This window comes from Oryzias melastigma, linkage group LG13 (genome assembly GCF_002922805.2).
Source record: "Oryzias melastigma strain HK-1 linkage group LG13, ASM292280v2, whole genome shotgun sequence".
Taxonomy (NCBI): Eukaryota; Metazoa; Chordata; class Actinopteri; order Beloniformes; family Adrianichthyidae; genus Oryzias; species Oryzias melastigma.
This window is the reverse complement of record NC_050524.1, coordinates 3,978,943-3,998,789: the sequence shown is the minus strand read 5'-3', so window position 1 is coordinate 3,998,789 and position 19,847 is coordinate 3,978,943. Positions and strand designations below refer to the sequence as shown.

At 42.6% G+C, this 19,847-nt stretch overlaps 1 protein-coding gene across 3 annotated transcripts in view; it reads left to right on the top strand.

The window, feature by feature from the left end:
- Window positions 1-17,309, top strand: part of pak4 (p21 protein (Cdc42/Rac)-activated kinase 4) — a 41,489-nt gene extending 24,180 nt beyond the window's left edge. For 2 of the 3 annotated variants that reach the window (XM_024277638.2, XM_024277639.2), the window contains exons 4-11: window positions 1,175-1,361; window positions 1,445-1,672; window positions 2,910-3,368; window positions 4,894-5,027; window positions 5,843-5,969; window positions 13,072-13,197; window positions 13,268-13,402; window positions 15,608-17,309. In XM_024277638.2, coding sequence (XP_024133406.1) covers window positions 1,175-1,361; window positions 1,445-1,672; window positions 2,910-3,368; window positions 4,894-5,027; window positions 5,843-5,969; window positions 13,072-13,197; window positions 13,268-13,402; window positions 15,608-15,763 — 1,552 coding nt within the window. In that variant the 3' untranslated portion in view covers window positions 15,764-17,309. The remainder of the gene's footprint in view (window positions 1-1,174; window positions 1,362-1,444; window positions 1,673-2,909; window positions 3,369-4,893; window positions 5,028-5,842; window positions 5,970-13,071; window positions 13,198-13,267; window positions 13,403-15,607) is intronic. The other variant, XM_024277640.2, reaches the window with a different exon arrangement.
- The last annotated feature ends 2,538 nt before the right edge of the window (window positions 17,310-19,847 follow it).

Below are 19,847 nucleotides of genomic sequence, written 5' to 3'. Positions count from 1 at the left end.
ACACAACGACACTTGGCTGGCGGGAGCCGGAATCGAACCGCCTATCCTTCGATCATTGGCCGACCCGCTCTACCGCCTGAGCCACTGAAGAACTTATAAATACCCATATTGTTTGAATTAACCTTAAATTAAAAAAGCTTGTAAAACACAACAACTTTAAAAGTGAAATTATTGTAAAAAATCAGATGTTTTCACAAGTAATTTCTAAGGAGGGCTGCACGGTGGCGCAGTGGTTAGCGCTCTCGCCTCACAGCGAGAAGGCCCCGGTTCGACTCCCGGCTGGGACCTTTCTGTGTGGAGTTTGCATGTTCTCCCCGTGCATGCGTGGGTTTTCACCGGGGACTCCGGCTTCCTCCCACCGTCCAAAAACATGCTTCATAGGTTAATTGATGACTCTACATTGCCCCTAGGTGTGAATGTGAGAGTGAATGGGTGTGTGGTTGAGGCCCTGAGACAAACTGGCGACCTGTCCAGGGTGAACCCCGCCTTCGCCCATCAGTAGCCGGGTTAGGCTCCGGCACCCCCGCGACCCTGAAAGGGAAGAAGATGGATGGAATTTCTAAGGAAAACATTTCTCCTTTGCCAGCAAGAGACAAAAAAATAAATTCTCTAGCAGCCAGTATTACATTCCAGTTTGTCACTTTTGATGTACAGCAGTTGATATTTGAATCTGGAACTGATGAAGCCTATGAGACAGTTTTTACCTCAAAGCAACATCAGCAAAGCATTGTGGGATTTGAAGTACACTAGTGTTGCACACTGGCCATCTCTGGTAGAGATCAGTTGTTATTAAAGATGATTCTATCACGAATCGAGCCCGACCCACAGGCTTTGAGCTTGACATCTCTGCTGTGAGAGACATGCAGGGGGCAAACAAACCCCATGACTCCTCTCTGACGAGAGCAAGAAGAACCTGGTGTTCACCTTAAACTCACTGATCTGATGCTGGTTTCTCTTTTGAGGAAGAGTTGAAGTTATTTTTGAAAAAACTCTGAGAATCAGCTGCTTCACTTTCTGATGTTTGCTGTCTGTCTCCTCATCTCCTTCAATACTTAATTTAAACTGCCAAAAGACAAATTGTAAAAGGCTGTTTTCAGAGCATTAATTTGCATGCATGCAGAAACTCGTCTTATTCAGATATTCTTGGTTCTAACTGGTTCTGTCTGGTCTCCAGAGATCCAGCGAGACCAGAACACTACGGGGCTGACCCCCGGCTGGCAGCCCGTCCCACTCAGAGGGACGAGGGCATCCAGAGTCGGCCCCAGCAGCAGCCTCGGGGCCAAGAGCCCAGCAGGGCCCACAAGGACCGAGCTGGACCGGGACCACCCCCTCCCCCCCACAGAGACAGGGGGCCCCGAAAGGTACAGACGGAAGACGACGTTTCAGCGGTGGAACGTTAGTTTTGTGTTTGCCCAGAACTCCAGGAACTCCTCTGTGTCTGCAGGAGCAGGTCTGGAGGGAACCCAGCGACCAGCGGCCGAAGTCCAGCTACACGGCGCGGGACGACAGTCCTCAGTCCCCCAGAGACAAGAGGCCTCTGTCGGGACCCAACATCCACACCCCCAACCTGCCGGTGATCGAGGGAGGGATGAAGACCGCCCAGCAGGCCTCACGGCCCTTTAACACCTACCCGCGGTCGGACAGTGAAGGCGGACGCAGCCCCACAGGACAGGTAGGACCATCAGCAGGTGGAAAGGGGGCCCAAAAAGTTCTATCTGATGATCGGATCCGTCTGTTTGACAGCTGATGGTGCTGAAGCTTTAGTCACAACTACCCTCACGGGGACATACGGTCTGTCTGTGGAAAAACATGGTCAAAGCTGTACAGGACACGCAGGTGACCCAGACAGAATATCGAGGTTGTAGACCGGTCGATGAACCCATAGAGTCAACATTTTTATGCACTTTTTTTTCCTATGGGCATGCTGCGGGCGACGGGTCGCAGCAAACACTTTTATCAGAATCAGAATTTCTTTTAATGTCTTTGAATTCAGAACAAAAATGAATATGCTCTCCAGGTATTTATAAAAAAGTTATGGTTATAGATAAAGACACATTTTAAATAAAAGAAATCTAAAATTACATAAACTTAAAATAAATATAGTACATCAATTGTACTTTAATGAACCAAATATTGCACATGGGGGTTATTGTTAGTGTTTTTTTCTTTATTTTTGGTTTGTTGGGGGAAAGGGATGAAAAGGGAAAAAAAACAGAACAAAATAATGATTTGTGTTAATACAATACTTTTACCACACATGGTACATTTCATTTTCATGACGTCCCTAAACTGGAGCCTCAAAGGAACTGCAAGACACATCCGAGCTCTCCTTACGATGAAGCCGAACTGTCCAAAAACCTGCAACATCAAAGTCAATATATTTATAGCCCCTCCCCTTTATTTCTCTTTGATAACGTTACAGGACTTCCTCTTCTTTTTATCTTCTTCCTGTAAATCCTCCCAAAGTTTTGTCGTTTGAAGGGACGTTTAAATATTCAGCTGTTTTTGTTTTTTCAGTGAACGGTTGATTATTTTCTTCTTTAAAACCTCAACAAAACTCATGGGACGGATTGTGTCACAGTTTTAGAGGCGCAGGGTGGATCATTTTGAATTGAATATCACATCAAAACATTTCCTCATTGAGGCCTATTTCTAAAAACAAAACATTAATGATATCTCTGAATTCAAGATATTCCAAATATATATAAAGTACAATATGTTCATAAAAACAAAGTGCATTATGGGGCATTACATTTTGAAATAAACCAAAAGTGTGTGTGTGTGGGGGGGGGCAGACTTGTGTTCTGAACCATGTTAGTTATCCATGTGGGTCATAGATCACGATCAGATGTTTTGTTGCTTCATCTCTGACTCTGTGCTCACCGTGATCTTCTTGTTCTGCTTCTCAGCCGGTCCGGCACCATGAATCCCCCCCTCAGAACGGGCCCTCCAGCGCCCCCCCCAGGGTCCCCTCCAGCTCCAAGCTGCCCGTTAACCGACCGCACTCCCACCACGCCTCCCACCCCAGCCTGACCCCAGAGGCCTCGCACCAGCCACACACCCCTCACCCCAACGTTCCCGCCCCGCGGCCCCCGGTGCCCTCTGGACCCCCGATGTCCGCCCCTCCCCCCCAGGCCCGCTCACCTCAGAGAGAACCCCAGAGGATTTCACACGAGCAATTTCGAGCGGCACTACAGATGGTGGTTGATCCCGGTGACCCGCGAACCTACCTGGACAATTATATCAAGATAGGGGAGGGGTCCACGGGCATCGTGTGCATCGCTACGGTGAAGAGCACCGGGAAACTGGTGGCAGTGAAAAAGATGGACCTGAGGAAGCAGCAGCGCAGAGAGCTTCTCTTTAACGAGGTAAGATGGGCGGAGCTTAAAAACTTAAAATTAATCTAATCCTTAAAATTATATTTTGTCTTGTATTTGACAAAAAAATGTAGTTTGTAATGTAAGAAGTCATAATTTGATTAATAAAAGTTTTAGTTTATCAGATTAAAGACCCACTCTGATGAAAATTGTGTTTTTAACATGTTTTTGATGATGGAGGACATGTATTAAAAAAAATTAAATGACATTTCGGAGTTTTTTTTATTCAGATTTTTCAAAAATCAGGAGCAGATGAAAAAATGTAGTTTTAAAAGATTATTTGTGGTGTAGAAAATACAAAAGGCTCCATTCTGATGCATCAACTAGAATGTCTTCGTTTTCCTTGTCCAAAGCTGTACAGCTGGATGGCTCTGATATTGCTCGTCAGTTTTGTCGTCAGCGCTTTCCCGCTGTAAGCTAGTGGGAGTGCATATAAACGGAGAGCTACAACAGTCCAACCCACAAGTCAGAGGTGAATTCACAAAGATATCGCTCCGCAGAAAGTTTCTTAAAAAATGACAGATTTTTCAAATTTGTCTAAAAAAGTGAAAACTTTCAAAATGGCTCAAAAGATGATCGGAGTGGGTCTTTACAACAAAGGGTTTTTTATTTGAATTTATTCTTCATCCTTTTGTCTTTATTACCTGGGATCACGGTGGCGCAAGTGGTTAGCGCTCTTGCCTCACAGCGAGAAGGCCCCGGTTCGAATCCCGGCTGGGACCTTTCTGTGTGGAGTTTGCATGTTCTCCCCGTGCATGCGTGGGTTTTCACCGGGGACTCCGGCTTCCTCCCACCGTCCAAAAACATGCTTCATAGGTTCATTGGTGACTCTAAATTGTCCCTAGGTGTGAATGTGAGAGTGGATGTGTGTGTGATTGGGGCCCTGCGACGGACTGGCAACCTGTCCAGGGTGTACCCCGCCTTCGCCCTTCAGTAGCCGGGATAGGCTCCGGCATCCCGCGACCCCGAAAGGGAAGAAGCGGTCAAGAAAATGGATGGATGGATGGATGGTTATGTGGGAAGCAGTCCAGTAAAGATGCCCGGACTTCCTTCTCCACAAAAACTTCCCTCAATTTAGCTGAGATGCTCCCAGACCAGCTGAGAGACGGAGTCCCTGTAGTGTATCCAGGGTTTTTTCTGGTGCGAAAACCCCGAAATTCCTCCCCTAACAAGGAAGCCTCTAAAGAACATCCAGAAGAATCTGTAGAAATATTAAGAATTTTTTTATTCCATATTACTTATTTTTTCCCTCTATTTTAATTTTAATTTTTGTGTTTTACTAAAAGTTTCTGGAGTTCATATGAAACCTTTCAGAGGAGAAAACTCTGATCGCTCTCATCAGATGACTGACATCAGACTCTGCTGTGGTTAACTTCACAGCTTCAGATAGTTTCCCACCATCTGCTAACATTCTCTGTTTTCACTAGAAGCTCCTCGCAGAGAACAGATGAAGCCGCCGCACCTTTCTGACTGAAAGTCTGTTAATATGCTGTTTTTGTTTCCATGGTAACCGCAGGTGGTGATCATGCGAGATTATCACCACGAGAACGTGGTGGACATGTACAACAGCTACCTGGTGGGAGATGAGCTCTGGGTCGTCATGGAGTTCCTGGAGGGCGGAGCTCTGACTGACATTGTGACGCACACGAGGTGAGGAAGAGGAGGCTGATGTTCTTATCTGAGAGTTTCTTGCCTGATTCACTTTGGTCCGTCTGCAGAGCGTCTCCTTTGCGTAGCGTGAGGAATAGTTGGTTAGTTTACATCACACCCACCTGGTCTCCAGAGGAGTGGTTTGTGCTTCCACACACAAACCATCAAGACCCCAAACTTTAGTAACGCGGCCCTATGGCCTCGTCTTCCTCACTGAGTTCTCATAAAATACACGTTTTGTGTCACAAATTATAACAAAAATATTCACAAACAATAAACAAAATGACAATAAAATGAGATTTTGCTGACACACATGGATTAATGTAAATAATGAAAAAAGAAAAACTTTTTCGTCACTAACAGGACCCATAATTCTGCATTCTTTGCTAATACTTGCAAAAACTTTTTGACCAAGTTGCAATGTCATGGAGGCAGAGAACAGATCAGAGATCTACCATAGTGAGGATGAGGATGAAGATGGTCTTTCCCCTTGAATCCCCGCAGGATCATCTAATACTCTGAAGCAAATATTTTTATTGAGCTTTCACTTTTTCCAGCTGTTGGCTTGTTTTTCTTTTTCATTTCATTTTACACTGAACTGCAGCAGTTTTGTCCAGCAGGGGGCAGTCTAACCCATTGCTTTCTGCTCAGGGAGCTGCAATAAAGTCATCTTTACTTTCATATAACTTCAAATAAAGTTTTTTCACCTGAAAACTTCAAATCTTCTGGCTGTTTCAGCCATCAGCAAACCAAACAGAATAATCACAGAACAGAATCCTGTTCTCATCATCTGTCCGTCGTGCTGTTCTCCTCAGGATGAATGAGGAGCAGATCGCCACGGTGTGCGTCTCCGTCCTGAAGGCGCTGTCGGTCCTCCACTCTCAGGGCGTCATCCACCGAGACATCAAGAGCGACTCCATCCTTCTCACCCACGACGGACGGGTAGGTGGCGCTCGATGCGTGCTCGTTTTATTTTATTCAAACTGTAAAATTTAACAAAGGATCAGCCTCTGGAGAGGGAAAATCTTAATGAAATTCCGGTTACATACAAGCACAGATGAACAAGCAAAATAATAAAACCAAAACAAGCTGTTTTATTGGCATATAGACACCAACATGCAGACTGTTCAATGAATGAGCCGACCAGACAAACATTAGGTTTACTCAAAATCTGCAACGATGCGTCTTCTGCCAAACGCTGCTGATGCTGCACTTTACTCACGTTTCTGCTTTTTCAAAATCTGGAAAATCTTCACCAAAACGGCTTTCAGTAACAAACAGAACAACAGAAGCAGAAATAAACCAGATTGGTTGAGTTTTTTTCCACTTGAGGAAACTGATTTTTTGTCTTAAAAGTTCTGATTGTATGTGGAATAAACAGATGGTTATGGAGCTGGAAAAGATGGTGCAGACGTCACGGCTCTGTCTGCACGAAGGTTGTTTTTTTAGAGCTCTACATCCTTCTGTTGGTTTGGGTAACTTTACCTCAGATTAAAATGTCTCTTTGATTCACGTCTGTTGGTTAGAGCTAAAAAAAAAAAATCACGTTTTCTGATGGTTCAGACAAGCCGCTGCTGAGCAGGAAGAAACGAGCGAGTGAAACTGAGGCCGACGCTAAAACACTTCCTGCGTGGCAACAAGAGTTTCTGCTTTTACTGTAAGAGGCAGCTGTGCGGCCGCAGAGCCATGGCGAGGAAACGGCGTGCAGCTTCCCACTGCCCACAGTCCTTTCTTACGTTTGAAGGAGTCAACTTTTACTGACGTTTGTGGCTGTCAGATGAACGTGTGGTTTGAACCTAGAGCTGGGTGGTATGGCAAAAAAAGAAAAACAAAATTTTTTTCAATTTCATTTCACAATTTAGATTTTGTCACGATTTCTTTAAAATAAATTCAAATTGAAAAAAATTGAATTATAATGACTTTAGTTGAAAGACGTAAACACATTTTGAACAAATATTTATATTTATTCAAATTAAATAGTTATTATCTATTAAGATTAATTTGTAAATAGTGCAATAATTGCTCCTTCTACTGCTACAGATAATGTATTGCTGTCAAATGAACAGCTTCTAAATAATAGTTTTTATTTTACCTCTGTGCTAAAATCCATAAAACAGAGCTTGTAAATGATTGTCACCCAAGACCAGAAATGAGGGAGACTGATAAAGTATAGTAAAGTCCTTTCCCTATTAAAAACATTTCAAAGTGCTATATAATTATAATAATATTAATATTAATAAAAACACCCTTTACCACATTTTCAAATGAAACTAAAACTTTTATTCTTTTTGGATTACATACATGGTAAATAAATCTCAATTGCTTCAGAATTTACCTTCAAATAGACGACTTTGTTGTACTTTGAGAAAAAGGCTCCAGCTAGCATCTTTAACTGATACAAAAAACATTTTTAAACTTGGATGATAACATCAAATACATCTGAAACTGTTAAGATTCCAAACACAGAGATAATGGCAGTAAATGGTAAGGCAGGTTAAAGTTTACATCCACAGCTCCTTCACTAACATCTGCTCTATGCTGTGTTTATGTCACTGAGCACAAAGCTAACGTTAGCGTTAGCGCTGTTTATTCTAGCTGGTCTTTCTCCGGTCCGAACGACCAAGAAAAAAGCTCAACAGTGACGCCACGGATTTAATGAAATTATGTGCAAACTCACTTACACTTCTTACAAAGACAAAAAAGAAAGTGCGACCGACAATAAGATTTAGGCTCTTAAAGTAGCTACGAGCTAGCAGAACAATGCAGCAACGTGCATCTTGACCAAACATTTTACGTGTTTCCAACATGAATTACCATCAGTTTTTGTGCAGTTTGAATGTGAATATTTTCGATTAACATCCGCTACATTTTAAAACATGAAACATTAATAAAAACGTACATCAAAGAACCAAACTAGCATGCCTCTCGAATTGCTAGCACCCACTTTAGCACACAGTTCACAGTTCCCAGCCTGATTTCTCTATTAAAATGCGATTCCTGTCCTGTGATGATTCCTCTCCATCTGAGTATTTTGTTGTCAAGGTTTTTGAAGTCGATTGGAAAACACTGTGTCGCCTTTTGTTACTTTTTTAGACCTCCGTCATTCATTACTCGAGAAGACTCGATCCACAATGACGGCGCATGTCTGTCACGCCGTATGTCACGTGACTTCCAATCCAGTAATATATGTCATTGATTACAAGAAAAAACACCGGGGAGGGGGGGTACCTTGGATTTAAAGTCACAGCTGTCAACAAGCTTTTGCCTTCTCGCTCTTGCAGCTTTTCATAGAAGATCGTGATGAAACGATCTCTCAAAAATGACACATCGTCAGCTTTGGAGATCGTAAGACGGTTTTATATCGTCATATCGCCCACCCCTAAATGGAAACTCTAAAAAGTCCGGTCCGACCCGATCCAGTCCGGTCTGGACCACTTGGTGGAAACGAGGCATAAGTGACTCAAGCAGTTTTTCTGGTCTTGATACAAATACTTCGAGCAGCTCCGTGTCTTATTGGTTTCTACAGAAGCATCAGTGAAGCGCAGCTTTGTGTGGACCTCAGTGATGCTGATGTTTGTGGTTTTGTTTGGAGTGGCAGTGGTTTCACACCCAGCTTTTGCAGGTCTGTCTACTGCGCCGCTGCGCCGCTTCTGGAGGCTGGAAATAATTTCTTAGTAAATTCTGAGCGCTAATAGAGCTTTGTGGCAGATAAACCGCCGGAGGTTTGTTTCACTGATCGCTGCACACATCTATGTTTGCAGACCAAACTAAAGACCAGTTCTGGGTTTTGCAGTTTTGAAGAAAGCAGATTGAAAGGTTTTTTTTGATACATAAACTTTTTTTTATAAGCCTCCGCAGGAGTTGCAGCTTCTGGAGCTTTAGCCTTAATGTTGATGTTCTTTCAATTATTGCAACTCTTCTACCGTTTACACATTTAACCCTTGAGCTATTTTCAGCATTACATTAAAAGTGGGGTCATCTGGACCCCACAAGAAGCTGAACTTTTTTTTAAAGGATTTTTTATCTTCACTGCTGGCAGACATGGAAATTTTAAAATGAGGGATTATTTTTCACAAAGATGTAGTTTTTCTCTCACTGACTCAAATACAACAAAAGTGCCTGTTATGGTGCTGAACGCTCTCAACTTTGTTCAACTTTACTACACTCCGACTACATATAATATAAAGTAACAACTAACCAACTTATATTTGTCGTTGGTTATTTTGATAATTAATTTGTCGTTGATTAGTCGACTCATCATGGCGGCCCTACTTAGCTCTGCAAGTAAGTCTGTTTTTTTTTGTGTACGTGACTTTTTTGTTTTTGTCTTTTATGTTTTTACATTTTTTGTCTTTATTGTTCTTGTGTACGGTGCTTTGAGGTGCTTCAGAGAATGAAAAGCGCTTTATGAATAAAGGTTGATTGATTTTTCAGACACACTCCTTTCGAGTGCGTCTCAAAAGTTAAACCAGTTGAACTTTGTTCAATCAGGGACTCAGATGTGGTAGTGACGTAAAAGTTCCAAATGTTTGAACATTGATCTTGAAGGAGACATGAGTAATTGTGGTTTGCACCCCAACAAAATTCCATGACACCAAGTTTTTCAAATATCGAAATAGAGCTGTGAAGGAAAAAGTCAAGATTCATCAGATTTACACCTCTTTGACACTCTTCCAACTGTAGGTGGCGGACATGTGCCAGGATCGGGTCACAACAATCCAGTGTGTAAAATCGTTTAAGAACCTGTGTTCAGATCCCACATGTGTATGCGACTTTTACGTTATTTGCGTAAACGGTGGAAGAGTTACGGTAGTTCGAAGGTCACGTGTTACTTCCTGAGTCAGTGTCGACAGCTCCAACGTTAACCCTTTAACACCAGATCTTTAGCTTCAGTCTTTGCATTCTTTCGTCTGCCGTAACAGTTTATGCGAGTAACGAAATTCCAGCGGATTCTATCACAAAGAAAACTGCTTTATGATCACTCTGGTGAGACATTTGAACATTGGACACAAGACTTTCATTGAGGTATCTCATTCAGTTTATAACTTAAATAACTTGAACTAAAGAAAAAATATTAGAAAAAAAGATTATCAGGAACACATCAGGAACACATTAGAAGGGTTTCAATGACTAAGAAACAGCTGTTTATTACTCAAGAGAAATCTGTTGGATTTCTTGAAGCCTGCAGATACTTCCTGTTTGGAACACCAGGTGGAAGGAATCACTCAGTCCACTTCTCTTGTACAGTCAGCAATTTAGAGTGAGGTTCCATCCCCAGAGATTCGTGAAAGCTCACCTGCCTCGTTTGAATCACCTGAACGGCAAAGGTCGACTGGAGAACAACCTGAGGCCATCTGAGCTCTAATGGTTTATTATGAGGAAAATAGCAGCAGGAAGACAGGATGTCCTCTGCCTTTGGTCTGCAAGGTTACCCACAATGCTGCACTCCTCATCATCTAATTAAATTAAACTAGGACAAAACTGTAGAATAAATTGTTTTTCTGCCAAATTCGTTCAGACTTTAGTTTGAATCTTGAAAGGAACAGAAAGGAAAACTTGAAACGAAGATGACACCTCAGCTCCTTCTGTTACCAACCTGACCTTGTTTTTACCTGAAAGTGACCTGAACCAGCAGAGAGCAGATTCACTGAATCGTCTTCATTAAGACGAGTCATAAAAAAATGTCCAGTGACGTTTGTGATGAAAGTGGCTCAGCTGTGGGTTTGTTGTCGTGACAAAGATGAAGGATTTGCACGACTTCAGCTCCACGAAGGTTCATGTCGGTTCATAAAATGTTCTAAAACTCTGCGGCGCCGCTCCACTCTCCTGCTGGAAACCCAACAATGAGCCTCGTTGTTCCTGCATTTGGAAAAAGCTGCTTTAGTTAAAGAAAGAAAAAACTTGAGAAGGGGATGAAAGTGGAAGTAGTCTAGCTTTTTATCTGGACTTGATCTTTTTTTTGTTTTTGTAGTTGTGAAGCGGCGAGGTCATGTAAGGTTGACGTTGATTTGTTATCAGGTTGTTGGTTGTCAAAGATTGCGGCTGAAGATTATCTACTTTTCTTAGAGTTTTGGTTCTGCAGCGTCCTTCACGTTCTGCATCATAATAAAAGTTCTGACAGATTCTGGGTTACTGGGCCGGCTGTGGGTTGTGTATATTTGGTGGTGCAGCCGAGCCTGAAAGGTTTCTCGGCAGACGGGTGGGGGTGTTTGTTGTGTCTGCACACACCTGCGTGTGGTTCTTCATGGTTCTCCTCAAAGGTCCGTCTCCTTTCTGAGGACCAGCGCTGGAGCTAGCATCAAAAGCTCGGTTCTCACGGCCCCCGCCCATCTGTGAAGGAGCTTTCTGAGAAAGAAGGGTGGATGTCTGTGAAGCCTGAAGTTTCATTTGGGTGTGGAGGGCAGATTTCATGCACTGAAAACTTTTATTGAAGTAAAATAAGGAAGTTGGGCTAAAGAAACAGTCCCACAGCTGAAGTCGCATGTTGCTTCATGCTTTGCCAACAGAGGAAAACCAGAATTATAAATAAGTGAAGCTGTTTTTTTTTTGTTTTTTTTGGCAAAGAGAATGACAGATTCTTAAAATATGAACATAATTTAGCTGTTTGCTGGCCTCCTCGCTTCAGTGGAAGTGCACAAGTTACATCTACAATGTTAATTCTTTGGTAAAATGGCTGAACTCAACATTTTTAAAAACTTTTATCTAATTTTCATTTTCAAAATCTTCTCTGCGTCCTGCTTCTGCTGCAGTCTGAAAACATCCTGGCGGGTTTTCAGCTCTTTCAACCATCCTGGGATCAAAACGTTCAGCTTCTTCAGGAATTTCCAGCTTTTACTTTTGGTTTTCTCATGTTTATGGTTTTGAAATATTATTTATTCTACAGTTTTTCTATAAAAGAATTAAAGACAAAGAGCTTCCAGCTGTTTCAAAGAGTTTTTTTTCTCTGTAAGTGTTGAAAACTTCTGCTAATTATTAGCTACAAACATCCTTCAACTTTTAAAGTCCCTCTTCCATCCTCTTATGATCTTTCTTTAAAAACGTTCCCAGTGACCTTTTAATCATGATTATGAAGTTTTTGCCTAAAATTTAAGAGACTTTTTGAGATTTTTTTAATGCACAGTGGCAGACGCATATTAGAAATACAATTTTGGTTTGTGGGCGGGACCGTTGGCTCGCCCCCTCCCGCCTTTAGCGATGCAAAAATAATGACGAGCAACGTTGGATCAATATGTTCACACAGTTTTGAGCCAGACTTACATTCTGCAACAAGACGAGTGTTAAACAGTCATCCTCATCACAGCTAAGCGTGAGCGCGCCAGGGAGCGCACCGGAGACTTTGGCACGCCTGTTTTAGTAGCAGCTTCATTAGTCTGAGCTTTTTCTAGCATCCAGTTTTCTGATCCAACGCAGCTTGAATTAAGAAATACTCGGAAACTGAGTTTTAGCAGTAAATTCTTTTATGTAGGTCCTCTACTATTAGAAAAATTCTACAAAAAACATGTTAAAAACACAAAAAAGACCATTGTCATTGGAGTGGGTCTTTAAAAACCCAGCGTCTTTATTCCATTTGATCATTTTCAAGTTTTCTTTTTCACTACTTACTTTTTTTTTTTTACGTCAGTTGGATTTTTTTTAACAGTTTCGAAAAATATTGTTAAAAAGGAACTTATTAGCTGTTTTTGAAGACTGAGCTGTTATTTTGGTCTTTGTGATGCTCCATAGTGTTCACTTTTCACTTTTTTATGTTCAAAATATTTGAATAATTTAACTTGATGCAGTTAATTGGAAAGATTGAGTAAATATTTCAGCTTCTATCATGTCTATCTGGATGAACTTCGGTGAACATCTTCAACTGTCGGCGTTCACACTTTTTAGCAGGAAATAGATTTACACTGTGCTTTTTTTCTTTAAAATGAGCCATAAATGTACTAATTTACTGTAAATAAAATGATTTAGTTAGTCTGAATCTAACGCAGGAGAAAATCTGAATGATTTCCTTCCAAATCCTGTCGTTGCTGGCGGGTCTCCCCTCGTCTGTCTGCAGGTGAAGCTGTCAGACTTTGGCTTCTGCGCCCAAGTGTCCAAAGAGGTGCAGAGGAGGAAGTCTCTGGTGGGAACGCCGTACTGGATGGCACCAGAGCTCATCTCCAGACTGCCGTACGGACCTGAGGTGAGGCTCCTCCTCCGGCTCTGTGGTTTGTCGCTCCCTTTCCGTCTCTGACCGACCTGTCTCTCTGCAGGTGGATATCTGGTCTCTGGGCATCATGGTCATAGAGATGGTGGACGGAGAGCCGCCGTACTTCAACGAGCCGCCGCTCAAAGCCATGAAGATGATTCGGGACAACACTCCTCCCAACCTGAAGAACCTGCACAAGGTAGATGAGGGGCCGTAACAGCTGATGAGTCTGATGAAAGTTCACTAAACATCTCTGCATCCAGAGAGACGAACACAGGCTGGAGTTTCCTGATTTAGTCCACATTAGAATAACGCATTTGGTTTCTCACTCAGATGATTCAGATTAAGAGAGAAACACAAAGACCACAAATTTCACAGTTTTTGAATGAAAGCCGTGGAGATTCTGAGTTTCTGAAACGTTTTTCTGCGGTTCTAGTTCTTCTGCCGGTTCCTCCACAGGAGTTTGCTCAATAACCTGAACTGACATCTTTAAAAGGTCATCAGCAGATTTCTAAACAGCTGTTCTTTTTTAAGGTGGAGTCCAGCTGCGACCTCTGATGTCATCATTTTGGATCTTTACTGATTATTAACAAATATTGTGTTTTTCCATCATTCTGATTTAGTTGAATTTCATTTTTTGGAAACCCCACCAAACTAAAGCTGCGTTCACACCGGACGTGTACAGACGCGATCTGAGGTCCTGGGCGTGATTTGAGCGTCAGGCTGAGCAAGTCGGTCTGATTCACATTCCAGCGCTCAAAGAGTTAAAAAATGTGAACTTTGGTAAAGAAGTCCCGTCAGTCAATCAGGGTTTCAGCTTTGGGCTGTGTCGTAGTGATGAGGCGATCAGTGGGTGGAGTACAAAACCATCACGGAGGAGAATCTGATCAATGCTGTTTGTTCTCCTCAACTTTTCATTTTTTTCTTTTTTTGAAAGAAAAAATTAAAACTAATTATAAGTTTCTCTGATTTTATTTGTATTTTTTTCATTGTTGTACTAATGCGGGTCACAGACCGACAAACTGGGTCACAGAGACAGAAGCAGCGCTGAAAGCGACCATCATTTAGACGCAGCTCCTGCAGTAGACGGTGAAGCTCACCGTACCGGGAGAGTCTCTGAATGATCTCGTGACGTGATTATCGATGTTTTCCTTTTTTCTAAATAAATTAACCTGGTCTCTCAACCTCATCCGTGTTTTCCATGTATTGTGAATTAGATAAACAGTCAATGGTTTCATGTCGCAATCAGGAGAAAAACTTTTGACTGTAGCTCCTCCCACACACGTCTTAACGGTCTTGTTTATGAACATGTTTTTGGAAAACCGTCGAGCAGCAAATTTAATGCCGTTTTGTGTGAGCGCAGCTTTAATGTCTCTTTTGCCGTCTTTGTCCTGAAAAGGTTTTGTTTTTTCCCTTCTTCTTGAAACCAAAATAAACTATTGAACGTACCATCAGAACCAGAACGTCCGGAGATCCAGACGGTCTGACTGAGATATGAATCATTTTTTTTGAGCTGCTTTAGTTTGGCCCTGAAACCTGTTAGGACCCAACCGTTGACACTATATGAGAACTGGACTGAGTTGGTGTGACATCACTATAGTTTACTTCTGGCTCCAATTAAATGAAGTCACCGTTTTTTCCACAATACAGAATTCTATTGTGGAACCAGACATTGTTAGTCAGCAGTGATTGGTCTGAGTCTGCGTTTCTATGGTAACCACTCTCACCAATCAGGAGTGAGCTTGTTGGAAGACCACAGCGCTGCCACCTTAAAGTGGGCTGAACAAAATCTGTCACCTGTTTATTGAGGTGTCTGATTGGTCAGTTTATAACTTGAACAAATTGACCTACAGAAAAAATATAATGAAAAAAAGGATTTATAAGAACATGTAAAAAACAAAAAGGTATCAGCTCAATGATGATTAATCTGATCGAAATAATGACTGTTGATCTCTTTATAGAAGTCTTTGGGATTTTGACTTCTTGGAATCAGCAGGTACTTCCTGTTTGGAATGCCAGGGTGAAGGGGGTCACTCAGTCCAGTTCTCATGTACAGACAAGGATTCAGAAGCTCATTTTAGGATCAGCTGTTCAGGTTTAAGGTGGATCCAAATGATTAATTTTTGTGAGTTTAAAAGTGGAGACTCAACGGAAGGAAAGACTCACTTTTAGACATAAAAAAACTGTTTCTGAAATCATCAAACACATTACTGAGCTGTCAGGTTTTCCCCCGTTTTGTGATGTTTTACTGACATGAGGGGGCGGAGTTTCACTGATGATTATCTTGTCTGTATGGCGTCGTATGAAAGCCTGACGGAACACATACTGCCGCTGGAAGCGACAGAATCGTGCTGAAAGTGTTTCCAAAACACTCTGTGACGTCTGCTTTCCGGCTCCCCCCCAGGTCTCCCCGTTGCTCAAAGGCTTCCTGGACAGGATGCTGGTTCGAGACCCGGCTCAGAGGGCCACGGCCAGTGAGCTCCTCAAACACCCCTTCCTCGCCAAGTCGGGCCCGCCGTCCTGCATCGTCCCGCTGATGAGGCAGAACCGGATGAAGTGAGGCCGGGAGCACCCCGCCCTCCAAGGTCAGGGAGGGGGGCGCGACCCGAGATCGTAATACTCCTGCACGCAGAGGTCAGAGGTCAAACACTAGCGGTGCGCAGGAGTATTGTCATTCGTGGAGTCGGTGAGCTGCAGGGTGAAGGTGCAGCTCCCCGCCGGACGCTCCGCCTGCTTCATCTTTACGTCTTCCGACCGAATCCTGGAGGGAAAGTTGCTTTTGCACATCAGTCGGACGCCCTGAAGGAGCCACAGCCCTCTGGCTGATTCTACAAACACAGAACTCCCCTTCTGGACCTTTTTCTCCTGATGGAGCCCAAACCGAACACTATCTTCATCCAGAAGCCACTACTGAGAGACCAGAGCTTTGTTGTAAACACTGGATCACACTAGATTATTCTTTTCCTGACATGAACATAGAGATATATCTGTTTTACAGGCCACTGTGGTGTGTTTGATGTTCTTTCTCTTTAGAGTGATGATTTTGTGAAGCACTGTGGAGATAGAAGCTGCTTTCAGCAGACACTAACCCTTTTCCTTTTTAGTCCTCACGTTCCTCAGACAACTCCTCCCAGGTGACTCTGCAGCCCGTCTCTGAAAGTTCTACGTAGAAAATAAGCTAAAAGATGCGTTTTTCCTTCTCTCTCTGCTGCAGCTCTCTCTGCTGCTGTTTACAGTAAACGGAGCGGATTTTCACGCTGTCATGCTGCGTCTCCTTAACGCCTCATCACGGGATCCGGCCGGGTTTGCCCCAGAATCTCTGAGAGTTTCAGTCCATTAGCATCTGCATCTTCTCAGAAGCAGCTGTTCAGTCCTGCAGTTTCACCTTCAAACTTTTATTCGAGCTCTTTACGATTTCCTTCCAGCTCTGATCTTCAGAGGATGAATTTATCTGATTTAAAAACTACATTTATGGTTTTTCTTCTTTGGGCTGAGTTTTTAGCCGCTTTACCTCCACGAGAGACTTCCAGATGGTGGTTTAATGTTCTGGATCAGTTTCAGAAAGAGGTGATGGATCCAACTGCTGGAACTTCTCAGCTCTGTTGATCTGAAAGCGTCACTAGAAGACGATGGTTTGATCCCGTTTTACTGGATCATCAGAAGTCTCTGTGTTCATGTAAACACGTGCGGCGTGGAGCTTCAGCCCCTGAGATGAAGAGTCTTCCTGTCCTGATTCTACTGTAAACAGCCGGCTGATCAAACTCTTTTAATATCATTTTACTAGTTTTTTTTAAACTGTTTTATTTTTTTTTATGATTTCAGAGCCTTTTAGTTGAACTCTTCCTGTTCTGTGCCTGTCAGTCCGTTTCCATGCCTTAACGTCTCATCGGGCTTGTTTCAAACGGCTCATCTCAGCTGCTGAGAATCCACGTGAGCTCGGTTTTCCCCACCATGTCTGACCCGACCCGACCCGTTCGGGTTTCCACGTGCCCGCTGGAGAACGGAGCGGCCGACTCCGGCAGACTCTTCCCGCCTCTGTAAATGTCACTGTAAAAACGTCTTTGCAGATTTTACTCTTTTTGCAAATACAGTTTTTGTTAAAGATCTTTGTGTGTGTTTTCAGTTCTTTCCTCGTAAAGCAGCAGCAGCCGTTTGGCGGCGTGAATGCGGCACTGCTACCACAGAACAGCGACTTTTCTCCAACAGCTGCTGTTGTTAGTCGGGAATCATTTTTGTTAAAGTCGGCAGCTCTTTACCTTTTTAAGTCACACTTCGATCATGTTTCGATCTATTTTCAAAGTGTTCCCAGAAGTCTTTTACTTAATGATGAAGCTGTTTTTTAGCCTAAATTTGAAAAAAAAAGTGCAGTTTTCTAGGACAGTTTCTGCAAAGCAGCAGGAGTTCACTAGAAATTCACCTCTTGAGTTGTGGGCAGACTGTTGGTGCGGAGCCTGCCCCTACTTCCCATCATCACTTTGCTTAGCCTAACACTGATGGTGCAACAAAAATGGTGAGCAATATCAGAGCTATCCAGACGAGCAGTTTTGATCTAAATGCCAGCTCAGACGAGGATGAATCTAGTCGTCAATAAGTGGATAGATCATGCTACGTTAAAGCCGGACTCAGAAACGTGCATTCCAGCAACCACTTCCAAGTCTATGTAAACATGGGTTTTGTGCTTCTACGTTGCACAAGTTTTTATGTTCATTTTCAGGCTCCACACACAAAACTTTAGGCAATTGAGCACGCATTAAAAGTTAAACCAGTTGAACTTTGACCAGTCAAGGATGTATGAGCGTGCTTTTTATTCACAGAAGTACCAACCGTGTGAAAAATAATAATAAAAAAAAACCTGATATCTTCAGTTTGTGCCCGACGGAACTCTATGACATCAAGTCTTTCATATATCAGAATAGAGCTGTGAAAGAAAAGCCTGGAGCAAGACTCATTCGATTTGCACCACTTTGACGTTTTACACTGAAGCTCCTCCAACTGTGATAACATGTGTGAGTGTTTGGTAGTGAGTCCTGTGCGAACACAGTATGCTAAAAGAATGTTCCCAGTGTATGTGCAGCATCAGAAAGGAGTAGAAGAGAGAACTTGTTGCCTGCCGACTGCAGCACCAACGCCAGGTTTTTCACATTTTTTTGTTTGCTTCTGATTTACAACAATTTGAATAGTAAAATGTTCTTTTAGTTTATTTTTCTTCATAAACGTCCTTCACCTTTAAAAATGTCACAAGAACATGTTTAAAACTCCATTTTCCTCAGAAATGATCCAGATCTCAACCTAAAACAAAATCAGGCAGAACTCTCAGCTGAACGGTTTCCTCCTCCTCTGTGTGATGAAGACTCCACACCTGTGAACTCCTCACCTGCCACCTGATGACGCCGCCGTCGGTGGAAACCCTCAAAAATCCCTTTTCCGTTTAGCGTCAGAGCAGCCAGCAGAGTCAGCACAGCTGTATTTATAGCACTTCCTGCTGCTGGCAGCTGCTGCCCCCCCGAAGAGCGCCGCAGATGCGAGAGCAGCGGCGTCTGTGGCAGACGAAGACTTCACTGCAGCAGTCACTTCTAGCAACTTCATGGATTCAGCTTGAAGTTTGAGAAAGTTTGAGCTGAAGATGAAGAACTGAACCACAATGTTGTGGATCTCAGAACCTTCAGCTGGAGCCTGAAGACATCTGTTTCTGCAGCTTCTTTGACGGGATTCAGATCTTCGGAATGAGGAGAAAATTGCTGGTAATGACGAAAAAATCAGTCCAAAAAAATAGTTCAAACATGGTTTTCTGTGAAGAAGCAGACATTTAGAATTCTCGTGTTGGTTCATGTACGCCCTCAGAAGGAGCTGTTGCTCCTCAGGTTGAGCTTGAAAGTCCAAGCGAACATATCAGAGCTTTGTCTCCTCATTTCGCCTGTTTGGTTGATCCCACCTTTTACAGAAAAATCCTCAGTCTGCAGTGTCCTTGGCACTGAAGAAAACTGCAACGATTTGAATAAATTTGTTTTTTTTTCTACATTTATGTTTAGATTTTTAAACTAAGTTGATCTAAAATGAGTAAAATAAACATTTTCAACCACTGCTGACATTACACTAAATTTGGAGGCCCTGTGTGCTTTACCAATCCTCCAAATTCCAAACAAAATGATGGTTCAAGGTTTAATACAGTGTGATAGCAGTTTGTTATTAGAATAAACTTTTAGCACATAGTTTTATCTTCCGCTGAACAAGTGTCTTCTTGCTGATTTGAGGAAAAGTTCTTGTATAATTGCAAGTAAATCTGCTGCAGCAGGAGGATTTATTTCAATGCATTTTATTTTGAAAGGAGCGTGTATGTGCTGCCGTCAAAAGTTTTATCTTTAGAAAAATGTCAACACTGTTCTAATTCAATTCTTACAAAAGCTATATTTGATGAATGAATGACTTTATAGTGCCTTTTCTACATGGTGCTTGTCGCTTAGAAACTGGACTAAACTGCTTGTCAATTTGTTTAAATAAAGTTTTATACCGGAAGTCTTGATGTTTACTTCCGCCCTGTAACTTAATATTTTCCACTGAGCCGCCTCGACAGGTTTTGGCCCAGTTCTGTGAATAAAAATATTTTTATTTTCGCGTTAAACTGGACCGCAGCTTCCTCCTCCAGA